Source organism: Mobula hypostoma, chromosome X1 (assembly GCF_963921235.1).
Source record: "Mobula hypostoma chromosome X1, sMobHyp1.1, whole genome shotgun sequence".
NCBI lineage: Eukaryota > Metazoa > Chordata > Chondrichthyes > Myliobatiformes > Myliobatidae > Mobula > Mobula hypostoma.
In genome coordinates, this window is record NC_086128.1 from 33,691,716 (window position 1) to 33,706,347 (window position 14,632).

The 14,632-nt window shown below is 41.0% G+C and overlaps 1 protein-coding gene across 3 annotated transcripts in view; it reads left to right on the forward strand.

Moving 5' to 3' along the window:
* LOC134340143 (collagen alpha-1(XVIII) chain-like) overlaps positions 1 to 14,632 on the forward strand; it is a 108,591-nt gene that overhangs the window by 74,084 nt on the left and 19,875 nt on the right. For all 3 annotated transcript variants that reach the window (XM_063037038.1, XM_063037037.1, XM_063037039.1), the window contains exons 16-21: positions 3,212 to 3,259; positions 4,471 to 4,551; positions 4,639 to 4,680; positions 5,490 to 5,535; positions 10,045 to 10,085; positions 11,869 to 11,997. In XM_063037038.1, the coding sequence (XP_062893108.1) occupies positions 3,212 to 3,259; positions 4,471 to 4,551; positions 4,639 to 4,680; positions 5,490 to 5,535; positions 10,045 to 10,085; positions 11,869 to 11,997 (387 nt within the window). The remainder of the gene's footprint in view (positions 1 to 3,211; positions 3,260 to 4,470; positions 4,552 to 4,638; positions 4,681 to 5,489; positions 5,536 to 10,044; positions 10,086 to 11,868; positions 11,998 to 14,632) is intronic.

A 14,632-nucleotide genomic window follows, 5' to 3' on the forward strand; every position in this document is an offset into this window, starting at 1 on the left:
AAGGTCCTTCACTGGGCCTGGAAAAGAAGGGGAAAGATATCAGCCGTGATCGAATGGTGGAGCGGGGGCTGAATGGCCTAATTCTGCTCCCATGGCTTAAATATTCAATTCATGTTAAACCTAAGTGGTATTGATAACAGTACCATCATTAAACAAGGATCTAGTTCTTTCCCGGTGTCAATAACAAATAAACTCTTCTCGGGCTTCCAGACAGGTACAGGTGTTGATTATAACCGACGTTTTGATGACCAACCCTGCCATCTTCATCATTAAGTTCCTACCCTGTCCTAGAATACAAATCACCAAAAATGTTGAATAGAAATCCAATTGAAGTACACTTCATTAAAAAATTGATAAGGCAATGTATCTTCTCTATTAAGTTCTATTAGAAATCTATTTTTATGTATCTCTGAGTAATTCTAGTGTAATGATGTTCCACATAAGAAGCTGATGTGAACCCAAACACACTGAAGGGAATAATTGGCCTTTCTGGGAAACTAGTAAAAGATCAATCAACCACATAATTGATTTTTTCCTTAACAATATTACACAGGTGTAAGACTATAATTGAGAATTTTCAATGGGTAAAAGCACAGTTTTATAAAGTCTGAAATGACTTCCAATTTCAGGAACAGCTCAAGGATGAACACCTCAGGGAAACGGATTGTAGACATGCTTGATACAAAAGATGGTCCTCCTGATCATTGAGTCCATCTGCCTGGAAAAGAGATATTGATTCCAATCACAGTTCAAAGTTCAAAGTAAATTTATTATCAATGTAGATAAACCATACACTATCCTAAGATTTATTTTCTTGTGGGCATTCACAGTAGCTACAAAGAAACATGACAGAATCAATGAAAAACTGCTCATAAGCGAAGGCGGACAATCAGTACCTAGTACTTGACCCATAGCCTTGTGGGTTATAGTATATCAATTGCTAAGAGTTATTTTAGTCAGTTCCCTTCAATATTACCCAGGGAAGCAAGACGTTCCTTGATTTACGGAAGGGATGCAATCCTGAAAAATGTTTCACTTAGCAAACTTTTATAAATTGGAAGAGTGGTGAAATGCAGTATGTGTATTTTGCTGCAGTGTGTTCTCGTGGCAGAGGATGATACATTATTTGATATAGCTTCATAAATCAAAAGTACAGACCCCAAGGAGTCCATGACACTTTAACAAAATTCTGTAAATTGAAATTTCATAAACTGAGATTTTTTTTCTACAAGGGAAGGAGAATTAACTCAGGAAATAATTGTATAGTCTTCAGACCATGTGCACTACAGCCTTCTGGACTCAATACTTTGTTCAATAAGTCCAGTTGGTGATTATATTTTCACTTTTTAGACCTTGCCTGAAACCATTTTTTATTTCTTTATTGTCTCAGTGCCCCACCCACCTTTCAATTTGTATCATTATCCTTAACACTTAATCTCTCCTGTCCTCCTCTCTTTACATAGGCTGTCCCTCTTGTACTTTCCTCCCATCCACACACCATGAATCTTTGCCAAATCTAACAAAAGGTGAACATTCACAACTCCATTTTTCTCTCCATAGTGACCTGCTGAGGCTTTCGCACATCTCCTAGTTCTGTTTCAGGTTTGCAGCATCTGCAGCATTTTATTCTCATACGGAAGATCAACCTTTGTCCTGACTTTGAGTTATTTCCCTTATCTGAAAGCACTGGACCAGGTTGGACTTGACCTTGACCCGAAGCACCTGTTTGCCTTTAGCCACACTTTCCCTTCAGTCGGCTCATGGCTCCAGAATTCCTGTCTCTCTCACTTGATGACCAAACAATGAAAGCCAGCTGGCCCACATATGGAGCAATCTAACATTTCTGAAACCTATAGAAACTAAAGTTATTGGAAATATGAGGGGCATAGATAGAGTCAACTGTGCAATCTTTTTTCTAGGGTTGGGGAATCAAGAACTAGACGACATAGGTTTAAGGTAAAAGGCGAGAGATTTAACAGGAACCTAAGGGAACCTTTTTGCATCCAGAAGGTGGTCAGTATGTCGAATCCGCTGCCAGATGAAGTGGTTTAAGCAAATACATTAACAACATTTAAATAATACGTGGATAGGAAAGGATTAGAGGGATATGGCCAAATGCAGGCAAATAGAACTAGTTTAGATTGGACCAGTTTCTGCTGCCTTTGTCTGTAAAAACCCTCTCTAATTTTTGATAATCCTGTATGCTTTTTACTAGATTACCATAAGTCAATAAAGCTATTAGACATTGGAGCAGAATTAGGCCATTCATCTCATTGAGTCTGCTTCACTATTCCATCATGGCTGATTATCTCTCTCAACCCCATTCTCCTGCCTTCTCCCCATGACCTTTGATGCCCTTACTAATCAAGAACCTGTCAACCTCTGCTTTAAATATACCCAATGACTTGACCACCACGGGGGTCAGTGACAATGAATTCCACAGATTTGCCACCCTCTGGCTAAAGAAATTCCTTCTTATCTCTGCTCTAAAGGGACATCCCTCTATTCTGAATCTGTGCCTTCTGGTCCTAGACTCGCCCACTATAGGAAACATCCTCTCCACATCCATTTACTTTTACTAGGCCTTACTCTTCTAGTACATAGGACAGGTGACACAGGAACAAATGCTTTAGCCCACAATGTTTGCACCAACCATGATGTCAAATTAATTTAGCTCTTTTTTTGTCATTTTCTTGGTCCTCCTTTGCAAAGTCTTAAATTTCCCCAAATCTTTAGCCTTGCTGCTTATCCTGAAAATATTATAAGCTATTTTCTTTGATCTAATACTAGCTTTAACTTCTCTTGTTGGCTACAGTTGAGCCACATTTGCTTTTCTGATTTAGTCCTTTATTGGGTAGATAGACTGGCCATAATGGGCCAAATGGTCTTGTTCTGTATTCTATAATTCCAGACAAGCAATAGTATGTTTCAAAATCAATTCCCATTCAGAACAACCTGCAAAGTTTTGCTTTGAATGACCTGATCTGAGGGCTTATTTAAACATTAATTTTCTCAGAATAAGTAGTCATGTACAATAATTTAAAGGCAATGCAGGAGTTAAAGAACTGATAGTGCTTTTTCAAAAAAGGGAAATTTTGAGGTGTTAAAAAGGGGATTGATAATTCAAGAGTTGGTTAGTGTGTGGTACATTCCAAGAAGAACAACTCATCTTGTGTTTTCAAAATGTTTTGCTAATTTTTTGTACGAACAGGGTCCTCCAGGAATGAAGGGAGAGAAGGGAGACCCTTGTACTACCGGCGTAAGTCAAATCATAAAAAATACAATAACACATACAGTATGAAATTGTAGATCATATAGTCCTTTGAGAGAGCTCCAACAAGATGGAATATAACGTATCTCAATCTCCACACTTCTTTTTTCTCCAAATTCCAAGTCTGTTCATATTAGTTTGAAACTACTCAGTAACGAGCATGCTGGGGAAAAGAATTCTTCGGAGTGAAAGAGATTTCCCATGACCTTGGTCGAAATGTCCAACTATGCACCTTGAGGCCATGCTCCCTAGTTCCAGACTTTGCTCCTAAGGGAAACAGTATCTCAGACTTGATCTTGCTGAACCTCTTCAGCATACTACAATTAGACTAGCATTCATTCTAAGTATGTACTAGGGAATGCAGGAGACTAATTAACAAGAAAGGGACTTTGGAATTTCAAAACTCTGTTAGGAATGAAGGAAAGTAATTGAGAGTTTAAGGTCCTGGGATATTACTTGCAAAGCGTCGGTGACCCGGGTTCAATTTCTGCCACTCTGTGAGGAGTTTGTATGTTCTCACTGTGACGCGTGGCTTTCCTCCGGGAGCTCTGGTTTCCTCCCACAGTCCAAAGACATACAGGTTAGTAAGTTCATTGGTCACATTAATGTAATTAGGTTGTGTGGGCTTGTTGGGCTGGAAGAGCTTGTTACCGTGCTGTATCTGTAAATAAAAATACTATAAATTCCCTCAGACAGACACAAGCCCACTTACATGCACACTTCTTTCTCACACGTACACAAGCACTCATGCTCACACGTTCTCTCTGACAGTCACTCTCTCTCTCTCTCTCTCACACACACACACACACACACAGCCTCTGAGACGCAAATAACTAGAAAAACACAAGGAAACTAATTAATTTGAAGCTGTAGAATAAACTATTTTATCACCTGTGGTAGGTCCAAATATTTAGCTCCATACATTATGTCCACATAACCAGTCAAGGAAAGGGTTAACAATCCTGAAATCTCTGTAGTTCAGGGACAGAGACAAATCTGATTCTAAGCATAGGCTGCTCTGATTGATGGAGAATATTATATCAATGTTGAAGGACTGCATCTTGCCAGACTTCAACTGGCAGTATTGTATCAATACAGGACGATGAAAAATCATTAGTTTTCAGGCACACTGATTTTAAAGTTCAAAACTGAATTTGTTTTCTTCAAAAAATTTTAACACTTTTCATGTATTATTCCAGGGTGTTCCAGGCACACCAGGTATTCCTGGCATTCCAGGACCTCCAGGCCCACCAGGAATTCCAGGATCATTCTACTATAACGTAGGCCCATTCAGCCATTCAATCATTTTCATACAGAATTTCTTTACTGTTTGACTTAAGTTTGTTTTTTTTTGTTATTATTTGCAGAGAATTTTCCCGGTCCCTCCAAGACCTCACTGCAAAATGCCAGTAAGTATTATTTTTGTTACAAGAAAAAGCAATTTTTTTTTATCATATTCAAACTTTGGGAAGATTTTCCCTTCCACAGTGTATCTGCCTCACAAACTCTCATCATCCTTCACACTCACTGACTGGCATTACTTTCTCTCCAGCTCCTGTGGATATTGGTGGTTCATTACAAATTGGTTTCTGAATTAGACCATCTGGAGCCTGAGCAAGAAAGGAAAGGCTCTAATTTGTCCAATTTGAACGGTGATGAACACCCAGTATTGACAAAAGGTGGCGAGAAGGTGGGATAGATCAACGCACATCCTTACACAATCCCCAGGTGTGTTTGAATGCCAGATTACTTTTGAAAGGCTGTCATTGGTATTAGGCAGGGAATGCGTACACGATAAATTGCAACAAACGGTAAGTAAGTTATAGTAAACCCCTGGGGCTAAACAATAAACTGAAGTTGCAAAGGCATCTATCTGACTTTAGCTCTTATCCTTTGATGCTAACATACTTTCTGGCCAACATACCTTCTCTCAAGATACTTACATTAGCAAACAGTACACTGTACATTGATTTTGTGTCTCGTGCAGACTAATAACTACATTTGATAGTCCAAGATGAAAGTGTGAAATGGAGGCTTTGTTCTCTCTCACTCCTTTGATGGATTGTTTGTGCTTCAATGCAACATGACCTGGGAATAGATCACAACAAAGGCTAACACCTTCAGCAAATGACACTGTAGTTTCTTTCTTGTGGTCATTCATCATTGTGTCACCCATGGCAATGTCACGCTGAATAATCTGATGTGTTTCTTCCACCAGGTGAATCATGAACAGCAAGGCGGCCTTCACAGCTCCAGGCACCCAGGTACTTTTACCTATTGCAGGAAAACTTTTCAACCAAACCCAAAAATATATCAAGATTACAGCTTTTATATATTTCATGTATTTTGTCCCACAAGCATTTTACCATACTTCAACCCACACTTCTTCCAAATTTATTTTTCATGCCTTCAATAACCAACCTCATTTTTAAATTAGGGCAACACACAAAAAAAGTGCTGGAGGAACTAAGAAAGTCAGGCAGCATCTATGGAGCTAAATAAACAGTCAACATTTCGGGCTAGAGGAGTGGAAACGAAAGGGACAGAAGTGGGAGGAAGGGAAGGAGTACAAGCCGATAAGGAGTAAAACCAGAAGAAGGGGAAGGTGGATGGGTGAGGGAGGGCAGGATGAAGTAAGAAATAGAGAGGTGATAAGTGGAAGGGGTAAAGGGCTGAAGAAAACAGAAATGATAGGAGAAGACTGTGAGCCAGGGAAGATAGGGAAGGAGAAGAGGAACCAGAGGGACGTGACGGACAGGTAAGGAGAAGCAGAGTGAGAGTGAAACCAAAATGGGGAATGGAAGAAGAGAGAAGGGAGAGGGGGAAGTAATTACCGGAAGTTAAGGAAATCAATGTTCAAAACCTTCAGGTTGGAGGCTACACAGGCGGAATATAAGGAGTTTTCTTGTTTTCTGGAATTCTAGGTGGGTCTCTTTTGCTGCTGTACACTTTACAATACTTATTCAAATTTATTAGAAGTGATGTTGATGAAAAAGCTGACCGAACCAGTTATCGGTTCTTTAAATCATTTTAAAGAAGTAGTTTTGGTGTTTGTCAAGTAACTCGGTGATCAATTGGGCATTAAATATCCCTCTCTTAAGCAATAGTTATCACCCAAAAACAATATAAAAACCACTATTTGACCTTCAGCATTAGGAAGTCATTTTGTAGGTATTATGTAACAATAAAGTAACTGGTGATTGAAAAGAATCCTTTAGTACTTCTAGCAGAGGTACAAATGATTAAAGTAATGATAAAATCTAATATTATTTACTTTGATAATCTAAATGGGGTTCAGTTTATTTGAAGCTGGCTTCTGGGGAGAGATCCTTGTGAGACAGAGGCCTCAGCCTTATTTCGGTCAGCCAAGGTTTGGCGCCAAATGTCCCTCCTGGTGTCAAGAGGCCTCAGAATGTACTATGGGAATGGGCAAGGTACATTGTGAAGATTAAGTTGTCACTGCAGTGGATAGGTTTCAAGATCTGATCCTGTTTCTCAAAACCACAAAAAAAATCAATACTTACCTTTGGATCCTTTCAGTATTCACCAATACTTGGCCCATTGCCTTCTAATTTAGGTGCCTGTCTGGATACTTCCTAAATGCTATGAAGGTACCTGCCTCCTTCACCCTGTACAATCCGAGTTCCAAACACACTAGGTGAAAATTTCTTCCTCAGATCCCCTCTCAATCTCTTGCCCGTTACCCTACACATTGGGTTGTTGCATTGGTTATTGTCAACAAATCAAACCCGGACTGTTTTCTCTGGCGTTTTGGAGGCTGAGGGAAGACCTGATAGAACAAGGGCAGCACGGTAGCACAGCACTTTACAGCACCAGTGACCCGGGTTCAATTCCCACTGCTGTCTGTAAGGGGTTTCCCAGGATAGAAATGTCAAATGCCAGGGGGCATGCATTTGGGGGAAAGTTTAAAAGAGATATGTGGGGTACGTTTTTTACACAGAGATTGGTGGATGCCTGAAACGTACTGTCAGGGGTGATAGTAGAGGCCGAGGTGATAGTAATATTTCAGAGGCGTTCAGACAGGGATGTGAACATTCAGGGTATGGAGAGTTATGGATCATATGCAAGCAGATATATTTGGTTTAATTTAGAAGCATGGTTGGCAAGGCATTGTGGGTAAAAAGATCTGATCCTGGACTGTACTGTTCTACATTTTACACTCAGTGGAGGTACACTCAGAGATACCTCCTGTACTTAATGAAGTGGCCTCTCAGTGTGTGTTCATGGTCTTCTGCTGTTGTAGCCCATCCACTTCAAAGTTCAACATGTTGTATGATCAGAGAAGCTCTTCTGCACACCACTGTTCTAACGCTTAGCATCTGAATTACTGTCGCCTTCCTGTCAGCTTGAACCAATCTGGTCATTCTCCTCTGACCTTTCTCATTAACAACCCGTTTCCACCCACAGAACATCCGCTCATTGGATGTTTTTCGTTTCGCGCACTGTTCTCTGTAAATTCTAGAGACTGTTGTGCATGAAAATCCCAAGAGGTCAACAGTTTCTGAGATACCAACAATCATTCCACGGTCAGTCGCTTAGATCACATTTCTTCCCCATTCTGATGTTTGGTCTGAACAACAACTGAACCTCTTGACCATGTCTGCATGCTTTTATGCATTGAGTTGCTACCATGTGATTGGCTGATTAGATATTTGCATTAACGAGCAGGTGTACAGGTGTACCTAATAAAGTGGCCACTGAGTGTACATTCTATCTAAACCCATGGCTGCTAGTTTTAAGCAACATACATCAAAGTTGCTGGTGAACGCAGCAGGCCAGGCAGCATCTATAGGAAGAGGCGCAGTCGACGTTTCAGGCCGAGACCCTTCGTCAGGACTAACTGAAGGAAGAGTGAGTAAGGGATTTGAAAGCTGGAGGGGGAGGGGGAGATGCAAAATGATAGGAGAAGACAGGAGGGGGAGGGATGGAGCCGAGAGCTGGACAGGTGATAGGCAGAAGGGGATACGAGAGGATCATGGGACAGGAGGTCCGGGAAGAAAGACGGTGGGGGGGGTGACCCAGAGGATGGGCAAGAGGTATATTCAGAGGGACAGAGGGAGAAAAAGGAGAGTGAGAGAAAGAATGTGTGCATTTTAGTACCTCCATGGAAAAGCTTCCTATCTACCATTATCTATGGCCATCATAATGTTATATGCCGCTATGACCATGCCCCACCCCCCAAGCTCCTCTACTAGAAGGAAAACAAACTGGTCTCACTGAAAGGCTCTACACCTGGCAACATCTTGGTGAGTCTCCACCGTAGCCACTCCAACACAATCACTTCCTTTCCATAGCGTGGTGACCAGAACTACATAGAATATTCCAGCTATAGGCTAACCAACGTTTAATAAATTTGTATCATGCTCTTAACTCCGGGCTAATTGCTTTATTATTGCAAGAAACAGAGAAGAAAATCTTGAATTTGAGAGTCATTCATGCAGATAATTTCAACCATAAGTACTTTGAGTTAGTACAAGGGAAAGCTAATGAAGGAGTGTAGAAGACAGAGGTACAGTTACAGAGAAAGTACAGTGCAGGTAGACAGAAAGGTGTAATAGCCATGACAAGATAGATTTCGAGGTCAACAGTTATATTTAATGTACAAGAGGTTCCTTCAAGAGTCTGATAACAGCAGGAAAGAAACTGTCCTTGAGCCTGCTGGTAGATGTTTTCAAGGTTTTACATCTTCTCCCCAATGGAAAGGGGAAGGCAAGAGAATGTCCGGGGTGGGATGGGTCTTTGACTATGTTGGCTGCTTTACCAAGGCAGCAAGGAATGTAGACAGAGTCCATGGAGGGGAGGCTGGCTTTCATGATGGACTGGGCAATGTGCATATCTCTCTGCAATTCCTTGCATTATTCCACTTGCCCTCTTAGCCACCTTATCAAAAGGTTTTGCCATCTTCAGGAATCGTTGGCCTTATACTGCAAGGTCCCCCTGCTTCTCCAAACTCCTAGGGCCCTACCACTTAAGTGCCCTTGCCCTACACTTACCAAAATTTGCCATTGCTCCACAGCCTAAGCCAATACTTCAACCCTTCCACCCACCAAAACATTGGTTATAAGAACTCAAATGCTGAGATAAATAACCAATACATAAATTTTAAGTTCTAGCAGGTGCCATATGAAAGTAATGGGCCCAGCAGAGAAAACTTCATTTTTGTATTGTAAAACAGTACAAAAATGAAGTTTTCTCTGCTGGGCCCATGACCATATTTGTTATGCGGGCAAGCATCTTTCTGAAAATATTCATGTGGGTGTCGATAAATGCAAATGCTGTGTTAAGAATAGCGTTTAATGAAATGTCATTTCTTTGATGTCTTCCTAGAGAACTTTATATGTGATGACACTCAATCAGCAGTGTCACCATAAGATTTATTTTCTTGCAAGAATTTACAGGAAAATAAAGCAATGCAATAAAATTTACAAAGACCAATAAACAGTCAATGCGCAAAAGAAGACGAAAAATATAATGCTGAGAAGCAGTTGGAAATAGTCTTCAGAGTCTGTAGGTCATAGAATCAGTTCAGTGTTGAGGTAGGTGAAGTTATCCACACCATTTCAGGAGTTTAATGGTTTTAGGGTAATAATTTTCCTTAACCGGGTGGTGTGGTTTAGTGTACAATTAAAGTAATTTCCATAATCACCCAAACTATTCTGGTACGGTATCTTAATAGAATTGGATGCAACAATCCATTTTATAATTTGCAGACATAGTTATACTCTATTGTGTCTCTTTTGCCGATTTCCAAGGTCACAAATTCAATGACGGTCTATCTGACGGCATCCTAAAGGTAAGCCAACAGAAATGGTCAATATCTAGGTTTAGGTTATCTTCATTGTAGAGCTGCAAATAAACTAAATTCATCCAGATTCCAGTGATCATAAAGGAGAAAAGCATCAAGCTGTGAGGTACTTCTTCATTTAATAACTGTAGAAATGCTGAAAAATGCAACAGGAACTCTAAGGCCTGTCTGCCTACATAATTTACTATGATGCTTCTTTTTTAATTTGTTACTGCAACATTAATAGTTTCATTATTGGCTTATTATTTATTGATATTTAGTGGCACTCAAACATTAGAGGTGTAAGACCGGCCTGCTTTCACTACTAGTTATTATTCTTGGAGGGGATCAAGGTTGTGAGGAGGTGGCAATGGTCCACGAACCTTTGCTTTCCTTCATGTGCTTTTAACACACCACAATGAAGAGTTTCATATTCTTCGGTGGAAAGTCCATTTACGGTGGATAACTGCCCTTCAGACGTTAGGATGGAGGTCTCTGGGAGGGTGCCAGTATCTGATTTCTAACACAGAAAGTTCTGAAGAGAGGCACTGTACCTCTCTGACATACTGAATTGACAAGGCTAATTTTGTATCAGTGTCTACGCAGAAAAGTAGAACCCTGCAGAGCAATAACGCTTTAGTAACAAATAACCTGCTGGATGAACTCAATGGGTCGAGTAGCTTTTGTGGGAGGAAAGAAATTGTCAACCGTTCCACTTGAAACCCTGCACCAGGAATAATAATTAAACTTAATGTTCATAAAGAACCATTTTACCATCACCCTGGGGACATAGTTGTCACCAGCAAAACCAGCATTTATTGTCTACCCCTAGCTGCCCTTGAGAAAGTGGTGTAGAGCGATTGTCGTCTGGTGAAGGTAACCCCACAGCGTTGTTGGGAAGGTAGTTCCAGGGTAAAGACCTAGCTGTAATGAAGGAACTGCAATAGATTTACAAGTTAGGATATGTGTGAGTTAGTTCTGATGAAGGACCTTGGCCCGAAATTTCGACTTTTTTTTTTCCTTCTCACAGATGCTGTTTGACCTGCTGAGTTCATGTAGCATTTTGTGTTTGTTACTCTGGATCTCCGGCATCTGCAGAATCTCTTGTGTTTCGGATGGGATCATCCAGGTTACAGTGTTCCCCCAAATCTGCTAGCTCTGTCTGTCTACATAGTAGAGTTCATGGATTTGGGGAGGGGGCAGTTTTAGAGTAGCCTTGGTTAGTGTGTTTTGTAGGTAGCACTCTCCTGAATGTTGTTGAGATTCTTAGACAGCATCATTAGAAATGTACCTAGCCAGGTAATTGGAGAATATCCTATTCTGCTCTTGAAATGTGCTGTCTAGATGGTGAAGAGACTTTGGAGACTCAGAATGTAGGTCCATCACCTGTTGAGTTTGCAGCTGGAAGCTCTCGGTTCTGGTGGAAGTTTGGCAGGCACTGCTGGAGATTCAGATGTGGTAGACAGTGGACACAATCAGAGTTCAGGCAGTGCTAATGTCCTCATCAGAGCATAAATTCATTTTGAAGTATCATTCTTGAGTAATGATGAATTAGCCAAGGCCTTGGAGAGTGCTGACCAACCCCAGTACGGGGCATAGCCAGGGGGCAATACCTTCAGAGAAGAGGGGAAGAGTGAGTATCCACAGGAAAAGAAGGCCTGACAAGCCTCAATTTGAAGCCTGATCCTTCGGCTCCAGTCAGTGCAAAATGGCCACTCATTGTCTTTCTACAAGATAACAGCTCTGCCTATGGTGCTCCACAGTGAGCCTAATGCATTCTTTATTGTAACAGAGCCATGTATTTAAGAATCTCGAACTCATGCTGAAGGCTACTGCTCAGATACCAGAAGGTTCCCTGGTCTACGTAAGAGAAGGAAATAAAGTCTTCATTCGATTGCTTAATGGTTGGAGCAAACTTTGTGTGAGTACCTGTTTATTCACAGAAACTATGCCAAGAAACAATGGACTGACATTTATATGGCACCTTCTGGAATTTAACAGTAACATGGACAATCCTGGGCAGTACCAGTTGTCCCATCACTCCTGACATCATAGGTGAAAGGTTGCATACCTAACTTCTTTAACAAAATAAATTGTAAAAGGTTGAGGGCAGATTTTATAAAACAACTAAGTCTATTGTTTCATGACACAATGATGATATATTTATGATATAATGAATATATGCACGTTGGCCACTTTATTAGGTACACCTGTACACCTGCTATTTAATGCAAATATCTAATCAGCCAATCATGTGGTGGCAACTCAACACATAAAAGCATGTAGAGGTTTCGTTGTTTTTCAAACCGAACAGAATGACATCCCATACACCATCAATCTACGGGCCATAATACTCAAAGGCTTGGGCTATATTTTTTTTACTGATATTGTAGTTATATGTACTTTGTGCTGTGTATGACTGTTGGTAATGTGTTTTGCTCCTTGGCCCTGGAAGAATGGCTATTTTGTTTGGTTGCATTCATGTGTATGGTTGAATGACAATTAAACTTGAACTTGATTTAGTAAGGGCATCAAAGGTTACAAGGAGAGGCAGGTGAACAGAGTTGTGAGGGGAAATAAATCAACCATGATGGAATAGCAGAGCAGACTGGATGGGTGGAATGGCCTAATTCTGCTTCTGTGTCACTACAGTGAAATAATGGGTTCCATCACAGAACGGAATCATAAATGGATTAATATAATGAATGTAGTGAAAGTGGTTTCACTAAGAAGAGAGACAGTAAACAAAAGGCAAAAGAATACTGGGGTAGGAGAAAAATGAGATGATTTTATACTTACATTGTATGTTATTATAGTCTGGAATATAACGGTAGAAATTGTTGGGGGAATGACCTAACAGAGGACGGTCACAGCAGTCAGGTCTCCGGCACTGAGAATGGCTCTGTGGCTCAGAAGGGAAGTGGGGAAAAGAGGCTAACTGTAGTGCTAGGGGATTCAATGGCTCGGGGAACAGACAAGAGGTTCTGTGGATGAGATTGAGATTCATGAATGGTATGTTGCCTCACACGTGCCAGGGTCAGGGGCATCTCAGATTGAATCCATAGCATTCTTAGATGACAGGCTGAGCAACGGGAGGGTGTGATCCACACCGGTACCATTGACATGGGTAGGAAGGTCCAGCAAAACGTGTTTGGGGAGTTAGGTGCTGAGGTACAGGACAGGACCTCCAGGGTTGAGATCTCAGGATTGCTACCCTTGCCTCATGCTAGTGAGTCCAGAAGAACAGAGATAATACATTTCAACATGTAGCTAAAGAGATGATGTAGAAAGGAGGGCTTCGGAGTTTTGGATTATTGGGTTCTCTTTCAGGGAAGGTGGGACCTGTACAGATGGGACTATTTCCACCTGACATGGAAGAGGACTAATATCCTTGCAGGAAGGTTTTCTAGTGTTGCACAGGGTGGGGGGAGAGAGCGGGGTGGGGGGGGTGTGGTGTTAAACTAGAGTTGCAGGGGGATGGGAACAAGAGCAGATGCTGGAATGGTTGTGGGGAAAGGTGTTGATAAGCCTGCATACAAAGACAGGAATTGAAAGGTTAAGCTTTCGCTTGAATGTGGGACTAATGTTGCGAGTTGTGTATATTTCAATACAAGGAATATTGTAGGAAAGGCCGATAAGCTTAAAGCATGGATCAACATGTGGATTTATGGCACTGTAGCCTTGTAGTGAGACTTGCTTGCAGAAGGGGCAGGACTGGCAGCTCAATGTTCCCGGATTCTGGTATTTTAGAAATGATAGAGTGGGGGGGGATTAAAGGGGGAGGGGTAGCATTACTAGTCAGGGAAAATGTCACGGCAGTGCTCAGCCAGGACAGACTGGAGAGCTCGTCTATTGAGGCTGTATCGGTGGAACTGAGGAATAAGAAAGGCTTGACTACGTTAATGAAATTATATTGTAGACCACCTAGTAGTCGGTGGGATTTAGAAGAGCAAATTTGTAGAAAGATCACAAACTGTTGCAAGAATCATAAGGTTGTAATAGAAGTGATTTTAACTTCCCACATATTGTTTGTGACTCCCACACTGTAAAAGAGCTGGTTGGTATAGAGTTTGTCAAATGTGTTCAGGAAAGTTTCCTTAATCAGTATAGAGCTCCCAACTAAAGATAATATATTACTGGATCTCCTATTCAGAAATGAGACAGGGTAAGTGACAGAAGTGTGTATATGGGAACACTTTGCATCTAGTGATCATAATGCCATTAGCTTCAAGATAATTATGGAGAGGGTTGTAACTGGTCTCAGTTTGAGATTCTAAATGGGAGAAAAGGCAATTTTGCTAGTAAGTGTGGATTGGGACAGGTTGCTTTCTGATAAAATTGTACTTGGTAAGTGGGAGACCTTCAAAAGTGACATTTTGAGAGTGTAGAGTTTGATTGTTCCTGACTTTTATTCTGACAAGGATAACAGGTTTAGGGAACCTTGGTGTTTAAAAGAAATTGAGGCCCTGGTTAAGAAGGAGGTGCATATCAGGAATAGACAGGAAGGAACAAATGAGGTCCTTGAGGAGTAGAAGAAATGCAAGAGAATACTTAAG